This window comes from Gekko japonicus, unplaced genomic scaffold (genome assembly GCF_001447785.1).
Source record: "Gekko japonicus isolate JY-2015 unplaced genomic scaffold, Gekko_japonicus_V1.1 scaffold2133, whole genome shotgun sequence".
NCBI lineage: Eukaryota > Metazoa > Chordata > Lepidosauria > Squamata > Gekkonidae > Gekko > Gekko japonicus.
The window spans coordinates 201,032-223,625 of record NW_015163153.1 but is presented as its reverse complement, the minus strand read 5'-3'; the positions used below and the strand labels follow the sequence as shown (position 1 = coordinate 223,625).

Genomic DNA, 22,594 nt, shown 5'->3' with positions numbered 1-22,594 from the left:
ACTCACAACTTTAATGCCAGTCGCTCACAAGGTAGAATTTTTGCTCACAAGACTACACAGCTTAGAGGGAGCATTGGTGGCCAGGTCTGGGTTGGAGAATACCTGGAGACCTTGGGGGTGGAGCCGGGAGAGGGAGGGTTTGGCCATAGAGTCCCCCCTTCTGCTCACTCACAACTTTAATGCCAGTCGCTCACAAGGTAGAATTTTTGCTCACAAGACTACACAGCTTAGAGGGAGCATTGGTGGCCAGGTCTGGGTTGGAGAATACCTGGAGACCTTGGGGGTGGAGCCGGGAGAGGGAGGGTTTGGCCATAGAGTCCCCCCTTCAAAGTGGCCATTTTCTCCAGGGGAGCTGATCTCTGTCAGCTGGAGATCAATCGTAAAAGCTGGAGATCTCAGGGCCCCACCTAGAGGCTGGCGAGCGATTTGGCGACTGCATAAATTAATTTGCTCTGGAGCCGTCTTTCCTGAGCTCACACTCACTCAGCTTAGAGGGAACACTGGTTGCCAGGTCTGGGTTGGAAAATACCTGGAAACTTTGGGGGGTGGATCCGGGAGAGGGCGGGGTCTGGGGAGGGGAGGGGCCTCCGCAGGGTACAATGCCCTAGAGTCCCCCCTTCAAAGCAGCCATTTCCTCCAGGGGAGCTGATCTCTGTCAGCTGGAGATCAGTTGCAAAAGCGGGAGATCCCCAGGCCCCACCTGGAGGCTGGCAACCCTATGCTTAAGCCAGATTCAGATTCATGCCAACCTCCAGGTGGGACCTGGGGATCTGCCAGAATTACAGCTCATCTCCAGGCAACAGAGATTAGTTCTTCTGGAGGAAATGGATGCTTTGCAGGGTGGACTCCAATGCTTCCTCTAAGCTGTGGAGTCTTGTGTGCAAAAATTCTACTCTGTGAGCTGCTGGCATTAAAGTTGTGAGCGAGCGATTTGGCAATTGCATACATTCGTTTGCTCTGGAGCCCTCCTTCTGGAGCTAAAACAGATATCCGTGAGCCGGAGGCTAAAAAACCGAGCTAGCTCACACTAACTCAGCTTGGAGGGAACACTGGTGGACTCTATGACCGCTTTCACACATGCTGAATAATTATTCAATTTCAGTGCACTTTGCAACTGGAATTCACTGTGTGAAATCGAACGGTCCACTTGCAAAGGATTGCTAAAGTGCATTAAAGGTGCATTATTCCGCATGTGCCAAAGCCCCTTGAGGCCTTGTACAGCACTGAGGTCCTTGTCCTCCCCGGGCTCCATACCCAACTCTCCAGGCATTTCCCAACCTGGATCTGGCAACCCTACACCCCTGAGAGCCAGTCTGGTGTAGTGGTTAAGCGCGCAGACTCTAATCTGGGAGAACCAGGTTTGATCCCCCACTCCTCCACTTGCACCTCTCTGGATGACCTTGGGCAAGCCATAGTTCTGAGAAGAGCTGTTCTTGAAAAAGAGCAGTTTCTCTCAGAGCTCTCTCAGCCCCGCCTACCTCACAGGGTGTCTGTTGTGGGTAGGGGAAGGGAAAGGAGTTTGTAAGCCGCTCTGAGACTCCAAGTGAAGGGTGGTGTATAAATCCAATCTCTTCTCTTCTTCATATATGAAGGGATTTCATCTATCTGCAATCAACTGATGCCGGGGGAAATGAACAAATAAAATTGGGGGTTTTGGGGGGAGATCTACCTACTGTCACCACCCCCTGCATGACAATACAGCATGGACTGTTGCATCCCACTACCCATTTTATCTTTTTATGAGAAAATTGGAAGGGTATTCAAAAGGGTCCACATTCTTGGCCCTTCCTTCCTTCCTTCCTTCCTTCCTTCCTTCCTTCCTTCCTTCCTTCCTTCCTTCTGATTCAGCATCTCTTCAGTTACAGCGCGGTCCAACACACACGCATATCCTTCGCTCCCTCAGCATCTGTCGTTTTTTGCTTTGAGTTTTCCAGATGTTACCTTCATATCCCAAAAGCAGGGTCTGGATACAGATACAGTCTCATGGGGGGGGAATGTGTGTGCGCGCGCATAGGTGTGTCAGTGTGTTCCGGCAAAGCCCCAGAGAAGCCTGAAGAACGGATGAGATTATCCTTTCTGCTTCTGGAGAGTGAGGCAACCGGATCTCTTTCTTTCTTTTTTAATGAATTAATAGGCACCCTCTTTTTCTCCAGACGCTCCCCCAAGCACGAGGCTCAACGTCACTGTCACAAAGGGCACTGAACACCTTCCCCAGGATGAGGCCGCCTGAAGAACCATCTCAGTCCCTTGTCCAATCAGAGGCTGCCAAGCCTGGAGGAGGGGGGGGCCTGCATTTCCCCAACCCCCTCCTCCCCTCCCACCCACACATCACAGTCTCTCTCTCTCTCTCTCTCCTTCCCCATTCCTAGCACACAAAAGCAATGCAATTAAGTGGTGTTAAGGGGGTTTAAGCCTAAGACAGTTTGCAGCTGGGGGGGGAGAGAAAAAAAAAAGACAGTGTCAGACAAATCCCAATGCCGCGCAGAAGCAAAAGGATGCCGGATCAACAGGGATGAATGGATGCGAAGAACCGGGCGTACATTTAAGAGAGAGAGAAGGAAGGGGGGGACCAGACCTCCTGATGAAGACCAGACCGGATCGGAGGACAGCTCCCTTCTCTTTCTCGGCCTGCCCAGTGAAAGCGTCCGGCAGGGCGGGGAAGGCCTCCTAGAGGACCAGGGGATGCGGCAGAGACGCTTGGGCAGCTCTCATGTTTGACAGCACCAGCAGCTGAGCAGACCGGCGACGGATGCGGTGAGTCAGGCTTTTCTCTCATCCCAGGAGACAGGGGGGGCCTCTGGCGATGTCTGTGGCGCAGGGCGATCTGTGGAGATATATCCCCCCGTGCTCTGGGGGCTGGGTGGGTGTGAAGGTCTCCGCAAGGAGAATCGTGTCCTCTACGATGGGCAGATATTTGGGGAGGGAGGGCAGCGGTGACAACAACCCCATCCCCGGTCTTGGCCCTTCCCTGAGGATGGCCTTGGCCAGACTGACAGGCTCCTGGGGCCGCTGGCCCCAAGAGCCTGTCAGTCTGGCCAAGGCCATCCTCAGGGAAGGGCCAAGACCGGGGATGTCAACACGACAACCGGCTTATGCCCTCTCCAGCAATGCTCCCTCTAAGCTATGGAGTCTTGTGAGCAAAAATTCTACCTTGTGAGCGACTGGCATTAAAGTCGGGAGCGAGCGATTTGGCTGCTGCGTCAATCAGTCTGCTCTGGAGCCCTCCAAGACCAAAAAATGGGTGAGGCGGAGGCTAAAAAAAACGGTGAGCCGGCTCACACTAACTCGGCTTAGAGGGAACACTGCTCTCGAGTCTGAATTCACATGTGGCACCCAAAGCGCCTGCCGGCCCCACCGTCGGTGCGTGCCTCTCAGGTGGTTTCGAACGGTGCTGTAGATCAGATTTCTGACGCAGGGGAAAAGACGGAAGGGCAGGCCCGAAGATGCTGCCGCTGGGTTTTCTGAATGGATCGCTGGCCAAGCAGGAAGGTGGATTTACAATCCCACGTCAACCTGCCTGCGCTATACGAGGCATGTCAGGCAGAGCCTTCAGTCTGTCTGTCTGTCTGTCTCTCCTCCACAGGGAGCCCTCTGAGAAAGGCTTACAATAAATTAAGTCAGCATCTCTGCTTCCGGGCAGGGAGTCAGGTCGGATGGGAAGAGGGGCGTGGTGGTGTGAGGGGGGGCTTACTGGCGCTAGGCCACATTGAGGCACTGAAACCTCACAGACCGTGGGAAAAGCGGGGGCGGAGATGCTCGAAATGAACAGGCGTTGTGTGCCAAATGGCATGGCAAGGAGCTAGACCATATTGAGGCATCTAGATGACTCTGAACGGACAGGTCTACTCAGCTTACACAGTTCTGAGGCAGCGAGGGTTGCCCGCCTCCAGGTGGGTCAAACAACAACTATATACAACTGCAAAAACCTTATTTATAGGTTAAAGTGGGGTAGGAAAACTACATGAAGCCAAGTTATGTTAGATATATTATATAATTTTTAGACTCATGAATTATGTCTTTTAACAGCCTTTTGTAGGACCAGCAACAAACATCAATTTAAAGTTCAATGTAACCACAAAAGGAAACTTCCCCCTTTAGAAGACTTTCAAGCAAGGAGAAGCGGGTGTACAATTCTAGAAACTCCCGTTGGGGTTGACTGTGTAAAAAGGATGCAAATTGACTGGTAGCCATTAGATTGTACAAACTGATTATTATTGTTGATATTGCATGTAGTGAATATATACCTGTTTTAGAATATTATGAATAATACACAATGCACTTTATAAGATGGGACATATAGAACACTTTAACTTATAAATAAGGTTTTTGCCGTGTATATAGTTGTTGTTTGACTCTTCTGAGACTGCAGCTCGAGTTCCCACCGCCTCCAGGTGGGGCCTGGGGATCCCCTGGAATTACAACTGATCGGGGAAGGAATCTTTGTGCAGCTGAAACAGAAGATGCCTTCAAGGGGGGAGGGGGAATGTCTGGTGTCTCACCGGACAGATCCTGGAAGGAGTTTTATTTCTTACTCTGCAATTCACTTTGATGTGGAATGTCCGGCTCAGCTCATAGGCAGCTTTGGGAGACCTTAGGGTAGCTGACTTGGGCCTTTCCAGATCCAACAAAGAACGCAGAGTAATTACAAGGACATCTGAAGATGTAGCTGCCTGAAATCCTGAGTCATGATCACAGCAGAAGCCCTCTGACTGCCAGTGGGGGATGGGAGGGGGGGCTTTGGCTTCCGTGGCCCTGCCTGTAGGCCTTCCCGAAGCACCTCTGTTCCAGCACAACTGCTCTTCCAAAACGCAGAAATTAAAGTGAGGGAAAATATCTGCATGAAGGAATACAAGCTGCGGTATATTTCCCCCCGTGATTGCATTTCTCCTGTGGCCGTGACATGCTGTAACAGGGAACCCCTCTTCCTCTCTACAAGCTCCCGGATTTCTCTCCCCTGAGCCTTCCCAAGGCTTTGTCGGTTTTACTCGGCCCTACTGCTAAATCCTGCCTCTCCGTGCCTGGGCTTTGTTGAGGGGAGCTTGTGGACTGAACAACACTTTGTAAGAACTATAGTCAGAAGAGGAAATGAAAGGAAACGCGGCACAAGATGGACATTGGACTCCCTGGGCGATTCTGCACTGGCTTCTTCCTCCGTTGTTTTACCAAACCCAACCTGGAACAGAAATCCCCCCTCTGCATTGTGTGCCGCTTTTGCTTTCTTTGAGCATCGGGTTTTGTGGTACCCTCTACATTGCATGCCGCTTTCGCTTTCTTTGAGCATCGGGTTTTATGGTGCCCTCTACACTGCATGCCGCTTTCACTTTCTTTGATCAACGGATTTTATGGTACCCTCTACACTGCATGCCACTTTCGCTTTCTTTGATCATTGGGTTTTATGGTACCTTCTACACTGCATGCCTCTTTCGCTTTCTTTGGTCATCAGGTTTTATGGTACCCTCTACACTGCATGCCGCTTTTGCTTTCTTTGCTCATCGGGTTTTATGGTACCCTCTACACTGCATGCCGCTTTTGCTTTCTTTGATCATCTGGTTTATGGTACCCTCTACACTGTGTGCCGCTTTCGCTTTCTTTGAGCATCGGGTTTTATGGTACCTTCTGTATAGACTTGTGGCCGTTCAGGGGTGATTTTGCAGTCAGTATGTGCATTGCCCCGGGGTATTTCTCAGTGTTGAGAAAATGTGGGGCGAATGCCAGATGCAAAATTGCCCTCTGTACAGGGACAGAGCATTAAGGGACTGTCACTTGGTGTAAAAAAATTTATACGTGTGCAGAGCAGTTACATCCTTCTACTGGCAGTGTGAAATCCCTTTGGGGTGGTTTCCCAGCTCTTCAGTTATGATCTTTAGCCCTTGAATGTCTCCCTCTGACCCCCAACATTCTTATCTCCTCGGTTTCTATCCTGCCGTTCTTTCAAGGAACTCAGAGTGGCCGACGGGGCTCTCTCTTTCTCATTTCATCCTCACAACAACTCTGTGAGGTAGAGTAGGCTAAGAGGCGGTGACTGGCCTAGGGTCGCTCAGCAAGGTTCCTGGAAGAGGGGGGATTTGAACCTGGGTTCCCAAGATCCAGGTCTGACACGCTAACCCCCTCCCCCCACACACACACACATATGAACATGCATGAAGCTGCCTTCTACAGAATCAGGCACTTGATCGATCAAGGGCAGGACTGTCTGCTCAGACTGACGGCAGCTCTCCAGGGTCTCAGGCAGAGGTCTTTCCCATCACCTCCTACCTGTGGGGAAAGGTGGTCCCTCAGGTATGCCAGACCTGACCGTATAGGGCTTTAAAGGTTAAAACCAGCACCTTGAAACAAATCTGGTGTGCTATTGGCAGCCAGTGCAGTGCTTTCAGTACCGGCTGGATGTGCTCCCACATGGGGATTTAACAGAACTCTCTTTCTGTGCCTGCTGCATTTAGACTGCATCATATATTTGTTATACTTGGGAGCAGTGTTCCCTCTAAGCTGGGTTAGTGTCAGCTAGCTCACAGTTTTTTAGCCTCCAGCTCACACGTTTTTGTCTTTGCTCAGGAAGGATGGCTCCAGAGCAAACTAATTCATGCAGCAACCAAACAACTTGAATGCCAGTAGCTCACCAATAATGTTCCCTCTAAGCTGTGGAGTCTTGTGAGCAAAAATTCTACTTTGTGAGCTACTGGCATTAAAGTTGTGAGCGAGCAATCTGGCTACTGCATAAATTAGTTTGCTCTGGAGCCATCCTTCCTGAGCAAAGACAAAAACGTGTGAGCTGGAGGCTAAAAAACTGTGAGCTAGCTCACACTAACTCAGCTTAGAGGGAACACTGCTAGATATTTTGCTCACAGAACACCACTGCTTCGAGGGAGCATTGTTTTACGGATGAAAGTATCTACGTCCTGGTGATGCAAAGTTCTCCAAAACTCTTCGATCAGGCCAGACGTTTTAAAAAAGGGGGTGGGGTAGGGAGATGCTTCTGGCCCTGATCTTTAGAACTCTTGTCTGCCTGAACAGGATACCTGGCAGAAGAATCCCAACGTCCCATTTGAACAGTTAAAGTGGTGCCGGGTGGCGGACTTCTGGGGAGGCACGAAACAACATGGCCGCCTGAGCCTTTCGCTCCGCCCGACCCTTCTCCTTATCCACCCCCATCTGCGATCAATTGCTGAGATCAACGCTTCAATAGATGGATAAAGCTGCAGGGTCGATCCAACAATCGAATCCTTTTAAACACAAAAAGATAAAATCCATCCTTACTTCAGTGCCAGGGACGGGAAAATCCGGCCCGCGCTTACTGTATCCAGCTAAAATGGCGCCTGGAACAGAGGAGGCCGACAAGGCCTCATCTCCGGTAACACATGCAGAGCTGACGAAGGCACTAGCTCTTATGGAGAAAACAATACTGGAGAACATGTCAGCCCACTTTAAACCTCTGTACGAACAACTAGGCACGATGCAGAAATCTCTCACGGAAACGAAACAAGTAGCAGAGACTAGATCCTCTCGAGACGTCATAGTGTCCTTCTTAGATCCTTCTTAGATCTCAGGTATAGGAAGAAAACCCTTCTAGTGGCAAGACAAAAGGAACACCTCACGTATCTGGGGGGGGGATTGAAATTTTCATCAATATGCCGGTCATGCGAGGCATTCTCATTTCAAAAGCTTCCTTTCTGAGAAAAAGAAAAAAATAGAAAATGACATTAAAGTCAAAATTAAGACATTAGACTGCACATTTAAAGAGAGGTGCTCCAAAAAGGTTTACAAACAACTTTTACTTGAGCGCAAAAACCTAAAAGCCTTAGAAACGTCCAATATTAGAAAACAATTGATCTATACAAAACAAAAATACTGGCAGAAAACACCCCGCACTTTAAAACTGCTATCACACAAAATAAAAGAACAAACACTCTCAAGATTTATAAAAGCAATAAACACTCCCAGTGGAGACACCCTAACTGATTCAAAATCTATCAGTGAGGTTTTCACAAACTATTACACAAATTTATACAAGGCACAGACAACTCAAGATGCATCCACTCCTCAATTTCACACAAATTTCCCTATTGACACAGTACTTGATGACATGCCGCCTATATCCTTATTAAATCAGGATCTTAAAATATTCACATCTATGCTAGCAAAACGCCTTAACAACATTATCCCAAGATACATCCACCCTGATCAGGCAGGTTTCATCCCTCAAAGAGCTTTAACAGATAATACATTTAAAACTCTCCACCTCCTTCAATATTGCAAATCATCTAAAGTGTCCTCAACCTTCCTTTCCTTTGGTGTCGAAAAAGCCTTCGATACTCTAGAATTCCCATATTTGTTTCACATGCTCCAAGAAATGGGCTTTGGTCCCAGATTTATCACTGCACTCAAATCTCTCTATGCACAACCTACCACCGAACCGAAAATAAATGGAAATCTCTCAGACACGGTTGGACTACATAGGGGTACAAGACAGGGGTGTCCACTGTCCCCGCTGCTTTTCGCACTAGCTGTGGAACCCCTAGCACAAGCAGTCAGAACTAACCCACAAATTTCTGGAATAAAAATTAGGGACTCAGAATTCAAAATTTATCTGTTTGCCAACGACATGATGCTGTATTTGACCAGCCCCAAGGCCTCTTTCCCAGCACTTCTCAATACTCCTTCAGCCATTTCTCAGGTCTGCACATTAACAACTCCAAATCTTATGTCCTTCCGATACACATTCCCAAGAAAGAAATTACTGATCTGCAAAAAACCCTATAAATTTAGTTGGACGTCTACATACATTACCTATCTAGGGATTAAGCTCCCTATAGATCTCACCAAAACCATCTCCTTAAACCACCAGAGCATGCACACAGAATTAAGATACAAAATTCAAAACTGGAACAAGCTCAATATCTCCTGGATGAAACGTTTCAACCTTCTATGTTCGTTTATCCTACCTAAATATATCTTTCTCTTCAGAGCAATTCCCACCGCCCTTCCTCCCTCTCTGATCCAAAAATGGCAATCAGATATGTTAAGATTCCTATGGAACGGCAAGAGGCACAGAATAGGTGTTCAAACTCTAAGGCGACCCAAATCTAGAGGGGGGTTCAACCTCCCAGACCTCTCTATATATCAAAAAGCATCACTACTATCAAACGTAATAAAGCTGCAACTATCTACTTCCCCCCCCTGACTGGGTCCGCCTCTGCAAAACTCTTCTCCATCCCTACCCTTTAGAGACACTGGTTTGGGGGTCAGATCCCATCCCACAGGCACTAGCATATCGCCATGTCTTTGTCTACCCTTCCATCCGCTTATGGAGAACAATGGCAGGAAAACTCCTTACAAAGTTTTCCTGGTACTCCACCTTTATTAGCCAACCATGGTTCCTTGATAATGTGCCTGTTGCCATCTAGGAAAAACTGGACAGGCCATAACGTTATTGTGATGTGGCTTCAAGACGAGGCTTACTGCAGAAATCAGAATTGGAAACAAATCTAGGCCAATCAATTCCATGGTATGTTTATCTACAGCTACAACACACATGCAACCAACACAAACTACTTACCCTCCTGAAGGCACCACACACGGATCTGGCACTTATTATAAATCTTTTTGAATCTCGTAACCATGGTCTGATCTCTGCCCTCTATCAGTTACTAATTAGAGAAACATCGCCGGGTCTCCAGCCCTACCAACTATCTTGGCAGAAGGACTGTTCTCTCTCTTTGGATGATGCTATATGGTCTGAACTCTGGAAGTCCCCGATTTTTACATATGCACATTGCTGGCGGGGGTGCAATGAGATGCAGGCTTTTTGGGAACTAGTCTTACACCACATTCAACTCATAACAGTTATCACACTCCCCCTCACTCCTGAAGCTCTTATTCTTGATCACTGGCCAGATCAATTGGCTACGCATCACTATAAACCAACTATTGACATTATGGTGTCTACAGCAAAAACCGCTATTGCCTCCTGCTGGCGGGAACCTTACCCCCACAACCTGAAATTATGGTTCAAAAAACTGTGGGAAACTTACCTGATGGACAACATCACTGACAAAATAAACAGGTTTCTTCTGAAACCGGCCAAAACAATCTGTGATAGCAAATGGTTCCCAATACTAGAATTCTTATCACACCATGAATTTATCTCACCAGAATGGAAGCAACTGCAGAGATGGCTTTGAATCTTAATCTTCCTCAGGGCGTACAATACATTCGATCTTATTATCAATAGACTCCCATCTGACTTAGTGTTAAGGATACCTCCCACGCATGTCACGCCATAATACTCTGTGCTATACTCAAAACAGGATCGAAGTTATACCTTTTACTGAAATTGCACTGTTGTTAAAACGTTAAATTGTTGGTAAGTAGAATAATGCAACTAACCCAAGCTTTTAATCAATTGCATTTCTGTACATTCTAAAATACAAAATGTACTGCGCTGTTATGTCATTTTACTCTTTTTCGTTCTACAATAAAAATTATAAATAATAATTTTTTAAAAAGTGGTGCCGGGTTGCCCTGGTGTCAGCCTGTACCTGACAGCCAATCTGCTGCTGAATTCTGCAGAAGTCAAAAGCTTCTGTTATTTCGGTGGGTCGCTGGCAGTCTTTAAGCAGCGGCTGGACAAGCACTTGTCAGGGATGCTGGTCCCGCACTGAAGAGGGGGTTGGACTAGATGGCTTGTATGGCCCCTTCCAGCTCTGTGATCCTATGATTCTAATAAACAGGGGTCATTTCGTAGGAAAAGAGGTGCAGAAGCTCATTAGCATACCTCATTAGCATAACTTATTTGCATATGCCACGCCCTCCTGACATCACCGGAAGTGTGTCAGAAGGCAACACCCACCGCTCAGGCTCCACTGGACTGTTTTGGATTGCTAGCTATGTGAGGGGGGGGGACGTGCAGATCTGTCCTCGCAGAGGAGGGAGAGCTTGTACCTGAAGGTGGGCGGGGGGGGCTCTCCAACTTACCTGGCTGCTTCTTGCTCCTCGTGGCCCAACTGAGGGCTGCTGGGAGCAGGGGGTGGGGCTTGTTGCATGTGCCCGCCCCCTGGGCTCCTTACTGCCGGAGCTCCGCTCCTGTGCGCTCCCGCAGGAAATGACCCCTGCTAATAAAACATATGACATAGGTTTTGTGAACTGAATGATGTTTATTTGCGGTCAAAGACCATTTATCAAAATATTACAAGGGGATTTAAACTGACCTCCTTCTTTTCTGGTCCATAATGACTCCAGATATGTCATGAAAATGGCTAAATACCTGACTTATCTGGATGTGCCACCCTACAGAAGAGCTTTTACCCTGGGCTCATTATGCAGCTGTTCCCTCTAAGGTTTTAGAAGGAAAATATAGAAAGATTCCATATGAAGACAGGTGCTGCCCATCCTCTGTGGGAAAAGTGGAATCAATGCTCCACATGTTCTTTCGCTGTCCTTTTTGTCAGGTTTATAGGGATAAGCTTATTGCCCCCCCCCTCGGATAGACCGGCACTTGATGCAGATAGTGCTGATCTAGTAAAAGGTAAAGGTAAAGGTTCCCTCGTTCAAAAGCCAGTCGAATCCGACTCTAGGGTTGCGGTGCTCATCTCCGTTTCCAAGCCGAAGAGCCAGCGCTGTCCGAAGACGTTTCCGTGATCATGTGGCCGGCATGACTAAACACCAAGGCGCACGGAACGCTGTTACCTTCCCACCGAAGTGGTACCTATTTATCTACTTGCAATTTCTTGCTTTCGAACTGCTAGGTTGGCAGGAGCTGGAACTAGGGACGGGAGCTCACTCTGTCATGCGGCACCCGGGTCTCGAACTGCTGAACTACTGACCTTCCACAGCCTGCAGTTCAGCGTCTTAACTCCTGGAAGTTGGCAAGCCTAATTCTCTCGATGGACTGCCATGGTGGGAAAACAGAGTCAACAAAACAACAACCCCCCCTGTTTGGTGTAGTGGTTATCTGTGCGGACTCTGATCTCGGAGAACCAGGTTTGATTCCCCACTCCTCCACTTGCACCTACTGGATGACCTTGGGCAAGTCATAGTTCTGTCAGAGCTGTTCGCTCAAGGACAGTTTCTGTCAGAGCTCTCTCAGCCCCAGCTTCCTCACAGGGTGTCTATTGTGGGGAGTGGGAGGGAAAGGAGTTTGTAAGCTGCTCTGAGACTTCCTTGGGTAGTGAAGGGCTTGGTATAAATCCAATCTCCTTTTCATCTTCTTCCCTTTTCTTAAACTGGCCAGAATTCAAGTGAGTGCCCAGCTCCAGACATTTAAGTCAGACAAAGCCAACCCTGAGCCATCTTTGTTCTACGTAGCACTTTCACGGCTGGGAAACAGCTCTACCACAACTAGACTTAAATTGCTAATTCGATTCCATAGCATGGCCGCTAGAATTAAGAGCTCGTTAGGCCTAAGAAGGAACTCGCCACTGTGTTAAATTGCCCAATTCTCCATAGCTTTCCAAATGTTTGCCAGGTTCGCTAAAGAGAGCAATGACTCATAGGTTGGGAAACTGTGGATAGCATCTTAGCATTTCACATTTTCAAAGGTTTTTTTAAAAAAATGGATTTGCCTTTTAAAGAGCACATCACCATTTCAGGCATTTGGAACCACCTGACGTACATTCTCTTTGCCCTTACAGGAATGTCAGGCAGGCTTGGATGTATTTATTCTTATAACCAGGGGTCATTTTGTAGAAAAAGAGGTGCAGGAGCTCACTAGCATAACTCATTAGCGTAACATATTTGCATATGCCACGCCCCCTGACATCACCGGAAGTGTGTCAGAAGGCCACACCCACCGCTCAGGCTCCACTGGACTGTTTTGGATGGCTAGCTATTGGGGGGGGGAACGTGCAGATCTATCCTCGCAGAGGAGGGAGAGCTTGTACCTGAATAAAACCTGGTCTTAAAGGTGCCACTGGACTGTTTTGGACCAGGGGGCCTGGGGGGGGACTGCAATTTACTGCTTCTTGCTCTGACTGAGGGCTGCTGGGAGCAGGGGGTGGGGCTTGTTGCATGTGCCCGCCCCCTGGGCTCTTTACTGCCGGAGCTCCGCTCCTGTGAGCTCCTGCAGGAAATGACCCCTGCTTATAAATAAAGGCTAAAAGGAGCAGCTAAGTTTTCTTTCATGCGTTCCGTGCTCCGGTGTCTCCTTTTGACCCCCCCCACCTCCCCCAGATCATGGAGAAGAGATCTATCAACAACTATTATCGCTAAATGGAACCCCCATGTCTAGAAGTCTAACTTCAAGGACCAGATGCCGGGTATCGAAAACCAGGGAGGGGATGTTGACTTGCAGGCTTCACCTTGGGGAAAGAATCTGGGTTCTGCATCTTTGCATACGCCGATAGCACTCTAGAAATAAGGGATATTTTTATTTCCGTATGGCACATGAGTGGCCTGTTTTGGTGTTCAGACCTTAGTCTTGATCACTGCAGAGCTAATACCAATGCAGGTGGGGTCCAGAGCTTAACTTGATTTTGTAGCCTAGCGCGAGAAACTACTTGTCAGGTCCGTGGGGGAAGATTTGGAAACATAAATGCCAGGAACACAAACTTGGGTGTTTTCTGTTGGCAGAGTTTAAACATGCAGAAGAACGGAGCACTGACTGTTTAAAGAAAAATACCTCGGTTTCTTAAAGAAGAAATGAAGTCTGACCGAACAGAGGAGAGGGAGAGAGGCTTAACTAACTGACTAACAGATGTGAGAGACAGGAACGAAGGGCGAGGGCTCAGTTGGAGCAGGAAGTCTCCAGAGAGCCAATCAGGAGACAGGAGAGATTTAAATTGCAATTGTGGATAGTCCCTAATCTAGCTGTGCTAACTAGCAGTCCTTCAGCTCTCCTCTATAGGCTGTGCTTCTCATCTTCTTCAAGCAGGTGTGCTATAGACCTTGTATATTCCCACACTTTCCACATCACGACAGGCTTGTGTGGTTTTCCTGTTTCTGATGCTGATACAGTGCTGGGGGAACAGGACTTCCACATGGCAAGTCTCTCCACATTTCCTCCTCCCACCCCGCCCCAGCCTCCTCTAACAGTTCCCTACCCCGTCCCCACACCATCCCATTGAGGCTTTTTCAGTTTGTTTGTTTTTTGTAAATCACCTATTTCATGTTGTCATAGCATTATAGCAGTCTGTATATCAGGTCCTCGGAATCCCCAGCTTCCATTTTTAAAAAGCGTATAGCCCCTTTCATTGCAGAGATATAAGGGGCAAGGCATGGAAGATAAAAGCAGGGAATCGGGAGAGCCTCATACACCGATAGTTATAATACTGTAACAATATATCGTTATTTAATTGCTGATTTAAACAAAGCAAAAAGGCACTCCAGTGGTGGGGAATAGCTACCACGGACCACTGGGGAGTGGAAAATGCCACAAACGTGGGCGGGACCAAGAGGATCTGGAGTCCTCCATCCACACGGGGGCCTCCCCAGCCGGGCTGCGATCTTTGCCGCACAAATTAGGTTGAGGAAATATTGCCACAAAGATTGGGAAACCTGGGGGGGGGGGTCCGTGGAAGCACCACAATGTTGTGGAGGAGCAAGAAAACCAATGCCCTTCCTGATAGCATCCAAGACGGGACAAACAACAAGGGACCAATGAATCCATTTGGTGCAGAACAGTCATGATATCTACGCTGATCTTGAGTATTTCTGGCAACTTCGCTCCCAAGTATCCTCTTATGCTCCTTCACTTAAAAAAAAAAATTGTGGCTACGGGTCTGAAGGAGCACTTATGTGTATGCAGGTTACTTGAGCAGGAAGCAGTCCCTAATCTAGCTTATTCTGCGCCCTAGGCAAGGCTGCCTTATGGCGCAGATGCCAACCTCCCGGTGGGGCCTGGAAACCTGGAGATCTCCGGAGCCAGCCACCCTTTTGCTGCCACCACCACCACCTCTCCCCCCCCCCCGCCGCCACCACCAAAGGGGGGGGAGGCACAGCTTGGCGCCCCATCCAGGGCCCGGCGCTCTAGGCGAATGCCTAGTTTGCCTAGTGGGTGAGCCGGCCCTGGATGCTCTGAACTCAGCCTGGGTCACTCCAGGAGGCCTACAAGATCCGGTTACAACTGATTCACACAGGTGGAATTCCTCGTCCCAAAGGTGTGCAGGAACTATGTGAAGCAGCAACCACAGCATGTGGGGAAAAGGGGCTTTGGTCTCCCTCCTTCCACATAGGGTTGACAGCTGCAGGTTGGGACATTCCGGGAGATTGGGGACAGAGCCCGGAGAGGATGCAGTTTGGGAAGGGGAGAGAGTCCACCAGGGATGTGGTGTCCATAGAGTCCACCCTCCAAAGTTGCCCTGTTCTTCAGAGGAACAGATCTCTGGGCTCTGGGGATCAGTTGTAGGTCTGGGAGAACTCCAGACCCCAACTGGAGAAGTGCCCCACACCATTTTCACTAACCGAAATGCCCCTTGGGAGCTGTTCTATGTGTGTGTGTTGGGAAACTTACATGTCACAATGGCTACATGTAAGTTTCCAACCAGAGCTCTATAGAGCCCTTTCAGTACTCAAAAAGGGCAGGGGGGGGGAGGCCGAAGCCCCAAGTGCACCACAGTCACTATCAGGATGTGGCCTCCTGAGCCAGTTTGGTGTAGTGGTTCAGTGCGCGGACTCTAATCTGGGAGAACCGGGTTTGATTCCCCACTCCTCCGCTTGCACCTGCTGGATGACCTTGGGCAAGCCATAGTTCTGTCAGAGCTGTTCTTGAAAAAGAGCAGTTTCTGTCAGAGCTCTCTCAGCCCCGCCTACCTCACAGGGTGCCTGTTGTGGGGAGGAGAAAGGAAAGGAGTTTGTAAGCCGCTCTGAGACTCCTTTGGGTAGTGAAGGGCAGGGTCTAAATCCAATCTCCTCCTCCTCCTCCTCCTCCTCCTCCGCCTCCGCCTCAGTGAGCCTGGAAGGCCAGGAACGCTTGACACATGCATGAGATGAAGTCTGTCACTGGTGAATCAGCAATTAAGCATTAAGGCTGCGATCACACACACAAAATAATCTACTTTCAATGCACTTTCCAACTGGATTTTGCCCGTTCGAACAGTAAAATCCACTTGGGAAGTACATTGAAAGTGGATTATTTAGTATGTGTGATCGCAGCCTTAAAGATTCAAATCACTGTTGCCCTCTCTGTGATCAAAGGAAGAGTGGCCATATCCCTGCTTCTAGCCCAGTAACCTTCAGTCCATCTTGAAGCCTACTTTTGTATGCAACTCCATCTGAGCCAATTACGACGGCACCCTCCCCGGCTCGGGGATTCTGAATGCTGGTAGTGGCTATCAATTGAACCCACCCTCCGTCTTGACAGTTCACTTTTCATTAAACAAAAAACGTTGAGCCACTATTCTGCCTTCTGTTCCAGACCACCAAGCTCGGGAGCCTGTTAAACCTTCTGCGCTGCCCCAGTCACCTCCAGGGAGCACGATGGGTACCACCGAAGCCACACTCCGTATGGAAAACGTGGACGTAAAGGAGGAATGGCAAGACGAAGACTTCCCAAGGTTTGTTCTCCCAAATGAGGCTAGAAAAAAATTGATACTTCCTCCTAGTTGGTAAAAACACAACAACACTCCTGGTACAGAATGTACCTCCAGTAGGTAAAGAACCTATTTGGAAGGGACGGAGGGATGATAAGCCGTTGACACCCATGACTAGCCTCCAAAAATGCCCTCTGGGGTCCCCCCAACACCAACCCAGTCCGAGTGAATCAACACGTGGCAATGAATCATAGCAAGAAGAGGCCAATCGGTTCTCTCTGTACACCGTACTCCCCCCCCCCAACATCCCCCCTCATATTTCTATCTCAGCCTTCCTCCAAAGGGCTCAGGAGAGTCACACGATCCCCTCTCTCTTAATTCACCCTCACAATAGCCCTGCGAGGTAGATCAAGGTGGGTAGTCATGTTAGGCCTCGGTCACACAGGCCAGATAACGCGGGGGGGGGGCTGTTCGCCCCGGAGCAAAATAAAGCTTGGTAGCCCAATCACATGGTCCCCTGAGTCTCTGTGCTACAGCTGTTAGCTGGCGCTCACACAGCAATGCTGGAGCATGGCAAAGAAGCGGCACAGCAAGCGTTTCGTGTTTGTGCACATGCACAGTTTCACGGAGCAGCACTGCTTTCAGTTACGTATTTGTGCGCATGCGACGGGACGTGGACGGGTGCTGGATGCCACAGGATACCAGCGCTCCCACGATCAGACACCCGACCCTGCCCCGCGTTTTCCAGATACTAGTGTACTTTCCACGGTCCTTTTTTACTGCGCATCTTCTGCGGGCAACAGGTGCACTACACTTCCCAGATGTTGTGGTGTGATCATGCACCAAAAATCCGCCTGACATTCATGCCTTTAGCGCGGCAACTTCTCCGTGTGAATGGGGCCTTTGTCTGTCTGTAGCAGTAGAAAAGAGTAAGAGTCCAGGAGCACCTTAAAAGATGAACAAAATTAGGGGCAGGGTTATAAGGTTTCATGAGAAAGACAAAAAACTTTCCAATCTCTTGTGAGCTACAACGAGCTGCCACAAGAACCCTACCAGCAATATTGTTAACCATCCTAAGGTGTGCCAAGTTTATGTTGGTTGTTGTTGTTCAGTTGCACTGTCGAGTCCGACTCCTCGCAACCCCGTGGACCACATCACGCCAGGCCCTCTTGTATTCCACCATCCTCTGGATACTCTGGAGAAGTGGGCAGTTGCGAACAGGATGCAATTCAACAAAGATAAATGCACAGTATTACATCTGGGCCACAAAGATATCAAGCACAAATACTGGATGGGGGATACATTTCTGGGGAGTAGTGTACGCCAAAGAGATCTTGAGGTAAGGGTGGACTGTAAACTAAATATGGGGCCCATTCACATGGAGGATTTGCCACGCTAAAGGCACAAATGTCTGGTGGATTTTCGGGGCACAATCACACCACAACATCTGGGAAGCGTAGTGCACCCGTGGCCAACCCGTGGCATCCCGCCAAAGATGTGCAGTAAATAAGTACCGTGGAAAGTGCACTAGTATTCGGAAAACAGGGGCAGGGGCAGGCGTCTGATTGCGGGAGCGCTAGTATCTCGTGGCATCCGGCGGCAATCCAGGTCCCGTCGCAAACCGGATGTTTTTCGTAAGCGCATGCACACAAACACATAACTGAAAGCAGTGCTGCTCCGTGGAACTGCGCATGCGCACAAACATGAAACTCTTGCCTCGCCGCTTCTTTGCCGCGCTCCAGCATCGCCGTGTGATCGCCAGCTAACAGCCTAAGTGTGAAGCCTCGGGGGACCGTATGATTGGGCTACCGCGCTATATTTTGCTCCAGGGCGAACAGCCACGCCTCCCCCCCACGCATTATCTGGCCTGTGTGACCGGGGCCATGAGCAGTCAATGTGATGCGGTGGCAAAAAAGGCAAAAGGTTGTATTAAAAGGGCCATAGCATTGAAGTCGCAGGAGGTCATATTTATTTTATTTTATTTTTTTGGATTTCTATCCCGCCCTCCCCTTGGCGGGCTCAGGGCGGGTTCCAACAGTATAAATGCAATACAGCAATATAAAATCCAGTACAATTAAAACCATGTTAAAACATGTAAAACATACAACTCTAGTAAAAAGCCAGATACCTCCGTGGTTGATAGTACAGTAAATAGGGGCCGACCCAAGCTGTAAACGGGGGCCAACCCAGGCTATAAGTGGGGGGGGGGCAACTCAAGGAGGGGGACGCCCGCTGCCTCAGCTGAAGGCCCGGTGGAAGAGCTCCGTCTTGCAGGCCCTGCGGAATTGTATTAAATCCCGCAGGGTCCTGATCTCACTCCGGAGCTCATTCCACCAGCCAGGGGCCAGGGCCGAAAAAGCCCTGGCCCTGGTCGAGGCAAGTCGGACGTCCATGGGGCCAGGGACCACCAAAAAATGTTGAATGAATGAATGAATGAATGAATGAATGAATGAATGAATGAATGAATGAATGAATGAATGAATGAATGAATGAATGAATGAATGAATGAATGAATGAATGAATGAATGAATGAATGAATGAATGAATGAATGAATGAATGAATGAATGAATGAATGAATGAATGAATGAATGAATGAATGAATGAATGAATGAATGAATGAAGTTTATTTATGGTCAAAGACCATTTGTCAAAATAATACATATTCGTTAAATACAAACAGATTAGCTTTCAGTCCAAAAATATATATTTAGACATAGATGTTGACTGGTGGACCTTAGTGCTCTATGGGGCTCATATGGGGAGAGGTGGTCTCAAACGTATGTTGACCCCTGGCCGTATAGAGCTTTGAAGGTAAGTACTGACAGCTTGGGCTGCGGTGGCTCAAGTGGTTAAGACGCTGAACTGCAGGCTGTGGAAGGTCAGTAGTTCAGCAGTTCGAGACCCGAGTGTGCCGCATGACGGAGTGAGCTCCCGTCTCTAGTTCCAGCTCCTGCCAACCTAGCAGTTCGAAAGCAAGAAATTGCAAGTAGATAAATAGGTACCACTTCAGTGGGAAGGTAACAGCGTTCCGTGCGCCTTGGTGTTTAGTCATGCCGGCCACATGACCACGGAAACGTCTTCAGACAGCGCTGGCTCTTTGGCTTTGAAACGGAGATGAGCACCGCAACCCTAGAGTCGGACTCGACTGGCTTTCGAGCAAGGGAAACCTTTACCTTTACCGACAGCTTGAAACAAATCCTGAATTCAATAGGCAGCCAGTGCAGGTCGCACAGCACTGGGCGGATATGCCTCTGCACAGACTTCGCCGTCAACACCTGCACTGCCACGTTCTGGACTAGCTGCAGCTTCCGGAGCAGATTCAAGGGCAGCCCCACGCAGAGAGAGCTACAATAGTCCAGTCTGGAAGTGACCATTGCATGTATCACAGTAGCTAAGTCCTGGGAGGTGAGATATGGAGAAGAGGAGATTGAGGGGGGACATGATTGCTCTCTTTAAATACTTGAAAGCCTGTCATTTGGAGGAGGGCAAGGTGCTGTTCCAGTTGGCGGCAGAGGATAGGACCCGAAGCAACGGGTTTAAATTACATGCAGAAAGGTGTTGGGAAAAAAATGTTCATGGTCAGAGTGATTCAAAGGTGGAATCAGCTGCCTAGGGAGGTGGTGAGCTCCCCTTCACTGGCAGCTTTCAAGAAGAGGCTGAATATTTGTCAGAGGTGCTTCAGGCTGGTCCTGCATTGGGCAGGGGGTTGGACTAGATGGTCTGTATGGCCCCTTCCAACTCTATGGTTCTATGATTTTATTTTCCCCCCAGCAGGGGAAACCTTTTGACTTTTCTGGCTGGGAATTGCCTAAAACATTTGCAAGGCACTTGCAACCTGAACTTAATTACTGCCACTATTAATTATTCCTGAATATTCTTGGCTTTTAAAGGAAGGTGCAAAATAATTCCATGCAAACTAATGTATGCAGCAGCCAAATCGCCCGCTCACAACTTTAATGCCAGTAGCTCACAAAGTAGAATTTTTGCTCACAAGACTCCACAGCTTAGAGGGAGCGTTGCTCACGAGCAGTCCTCGAAAGAGCTCTCTCAGCCCCACCTACCTCCCAGGGTGTCTGTTGTGGGGAGGGGAAGGGAAAGGAGACTGTAAGCCACTCTGAGACGCCTTTGTGAAAATAAGGTTGGTACATTTTTCCATATGTGGTGGTATTGTGAAAGAACTAAAAAAATATTTTGCAAACAATACTAGGTACAGTGGTACCATTTACACCGGAGGCTATGCTGCTGAATATACTACCTGAACATTCTAACAAAGATGATCGCTATATGATTGTTTTCCTCACTATGGTGGCCAGAATCTTATATGCAAAATATTGGAAATCACCAGAGATACCAACTAAGCGAGAACTTGTAAACAAAGTACTAGAGGCTGCAGAACTGGACTAACTGACTCTATTGATAAAAGGTGCAACGGACTCTATATTCCAGAATACTTGGGTACGGTTCTATAACTGGTATGATAAGTATATGTAGGCAAGTTAAGAATGGACAGAAATGAAATATATACTTAGATCGATAAAGATAGAGATAGATGGTTACCTACACAGGTTACAAGAATATTAGATTAAGGCAGTCATATAAATATCTGTTAAAAATGTAAACAATCCCAGTATGTGTATGTGTGTAATGTGTGTATATGTCAATATGTTAATGTGTTTACTTTGTGTATGTATATGTTATATATTTGAAAAACCTTAATAAAATTCTGCCTCTTTGAGGCAGTTTAAAAAAAAGAGAGAGAGACTCCTTTGGGTAGTGAAGGGCGGGGTATAAATCCAATCTCTTCTTCTTTTTGGGGGGGGGGTCACCATTAATTGGCTACAAATTGACGGCACTATAGACAGACAGTCCCTTTAGAACTGACGGTGGCTGTTTTATTTAGTCTTTCACTGCCTTGAGTGTTTTGTGGAAAGGCGATCCAGAAACGCCACAAATCGAATTAAACAGACAGACCCCCACCTCCAGTACACAGCGCACAGTGATGCTGCTATACTCCGATGCTGGGCATACCCAGCCTGGTCAAATGTGTCCTGCTGGTGAACAGGAGGCCCTTCTCCACCGTAGCCAGCCTCCGTGGAGGGCCACAGGGATCCTGTGTTCCTCAGACACTGGGCCCCCTTGTCTCCTCCCAGCTGCTGCAGCACAAGACTCCAGGGCAGATGGAGTCGCCCAGGGGAGGCGGCTTCCCCTCTTCCTTTCCCCTGGATCATTAGCTTAATGCGCTGGTCTATGAAAGGCCCAGCTGCAGCGGGGATCTATGAGCCTCTGTTTCCAGACCCGGGGGAAGGAGGCCGGCCCCCTGCACATGCTTCGCATGCAGACGGTCCCAGATAGCCCTCTCAGCGAAAAATACCCACCACCAATGCTCCCTCTAAGCTGCGGAGTCATGTGAGCAAAAATTCTACTTTGTGAGCTACTAGGCTAGCCAAGCCCCCGCTGGGGGCGGGTAAATTCCCGCCTGGGAGGCCTGTTACTCGCTGCCGGCGGATCAGGCCCCGTGGGGAACTCCACCCCCTGCCGGAGGGCATCCCCAGCGTGATGATGTCACTCAGAGGTGACATCATCACCCTGGACATGTTGTGGGGGGGGGACTCTGTGAATCGAGGGAAAATTCTATGGTTTCCCCTTGAGTCACGGTGCCCCACCCCCAACGTGGGCGACGCGATGATGTCACTTCCACGCGCACAGGGAGACTCCCAACAGAGCCCGGAATCCCCCCGCTTTGCAGGTAAGTCGACTTGGCAACCCTATGAGCTACTGGCACTAAACTTGTGAGCAATGCTCCCTCTAAGCTATGGGGTCCTGTGAGCAAAAATTCTACTTTGTGAGCTCCTGGCATTAAACTTGTGAGTGAGCGATTTGGCTAATGCATAAATTAGTTTGCTCTGGAGCCCTCCTTCCTGAGCAGAGACAACAATGGGTGAGCTGGAGGCTAAAAAACAGTGAGCTAGCTCACACTAACTCAGCTTAGAGGGAACACTGGTTGTAAGTGAGCGATCTGACTGCTGCATAAATTAGTTTGCTCTGGAGCCCCATCCTTCCTGAGCTAAGACAAAAGTGTGTGAGCCAGAGGCTAAAAAACTGTGAGCTAGCTCACACTAACTCAGCTTAGAGG

The 22,594-nt window shown here is 48.7% G+C and overlaps 1 protein-coding gene across 1 annotated transcript in view; it reads right to left on the bottom strand.

The window, feature by feature from the left end:
- RSPH3 (radial spoke 3 homolog (Chlamydomonas)) overlaps window positions 1–22,594 on the bottom strand; it is a 57,773-nt gene that overhangs the window by 33,607 nt on the left and 1,572 nt on the right. Inside the window, exons 2-3 of the mRNA XM_015407053.1 lie at window positions 19,635–19,821; window positions 2,576–2,667 (exon numbers count right to left, since the gene is read on the bottom strand). Coding sequence (XP_015262539.1) covers window positions 2,576–2,667; window positions 19,635–19,821 — 279 coding nt within the window. The remainder of the gene's footprint in view (window positions 1–2,575; window positions 2,668–19,634; window positions 19,822–22,594) is intronic.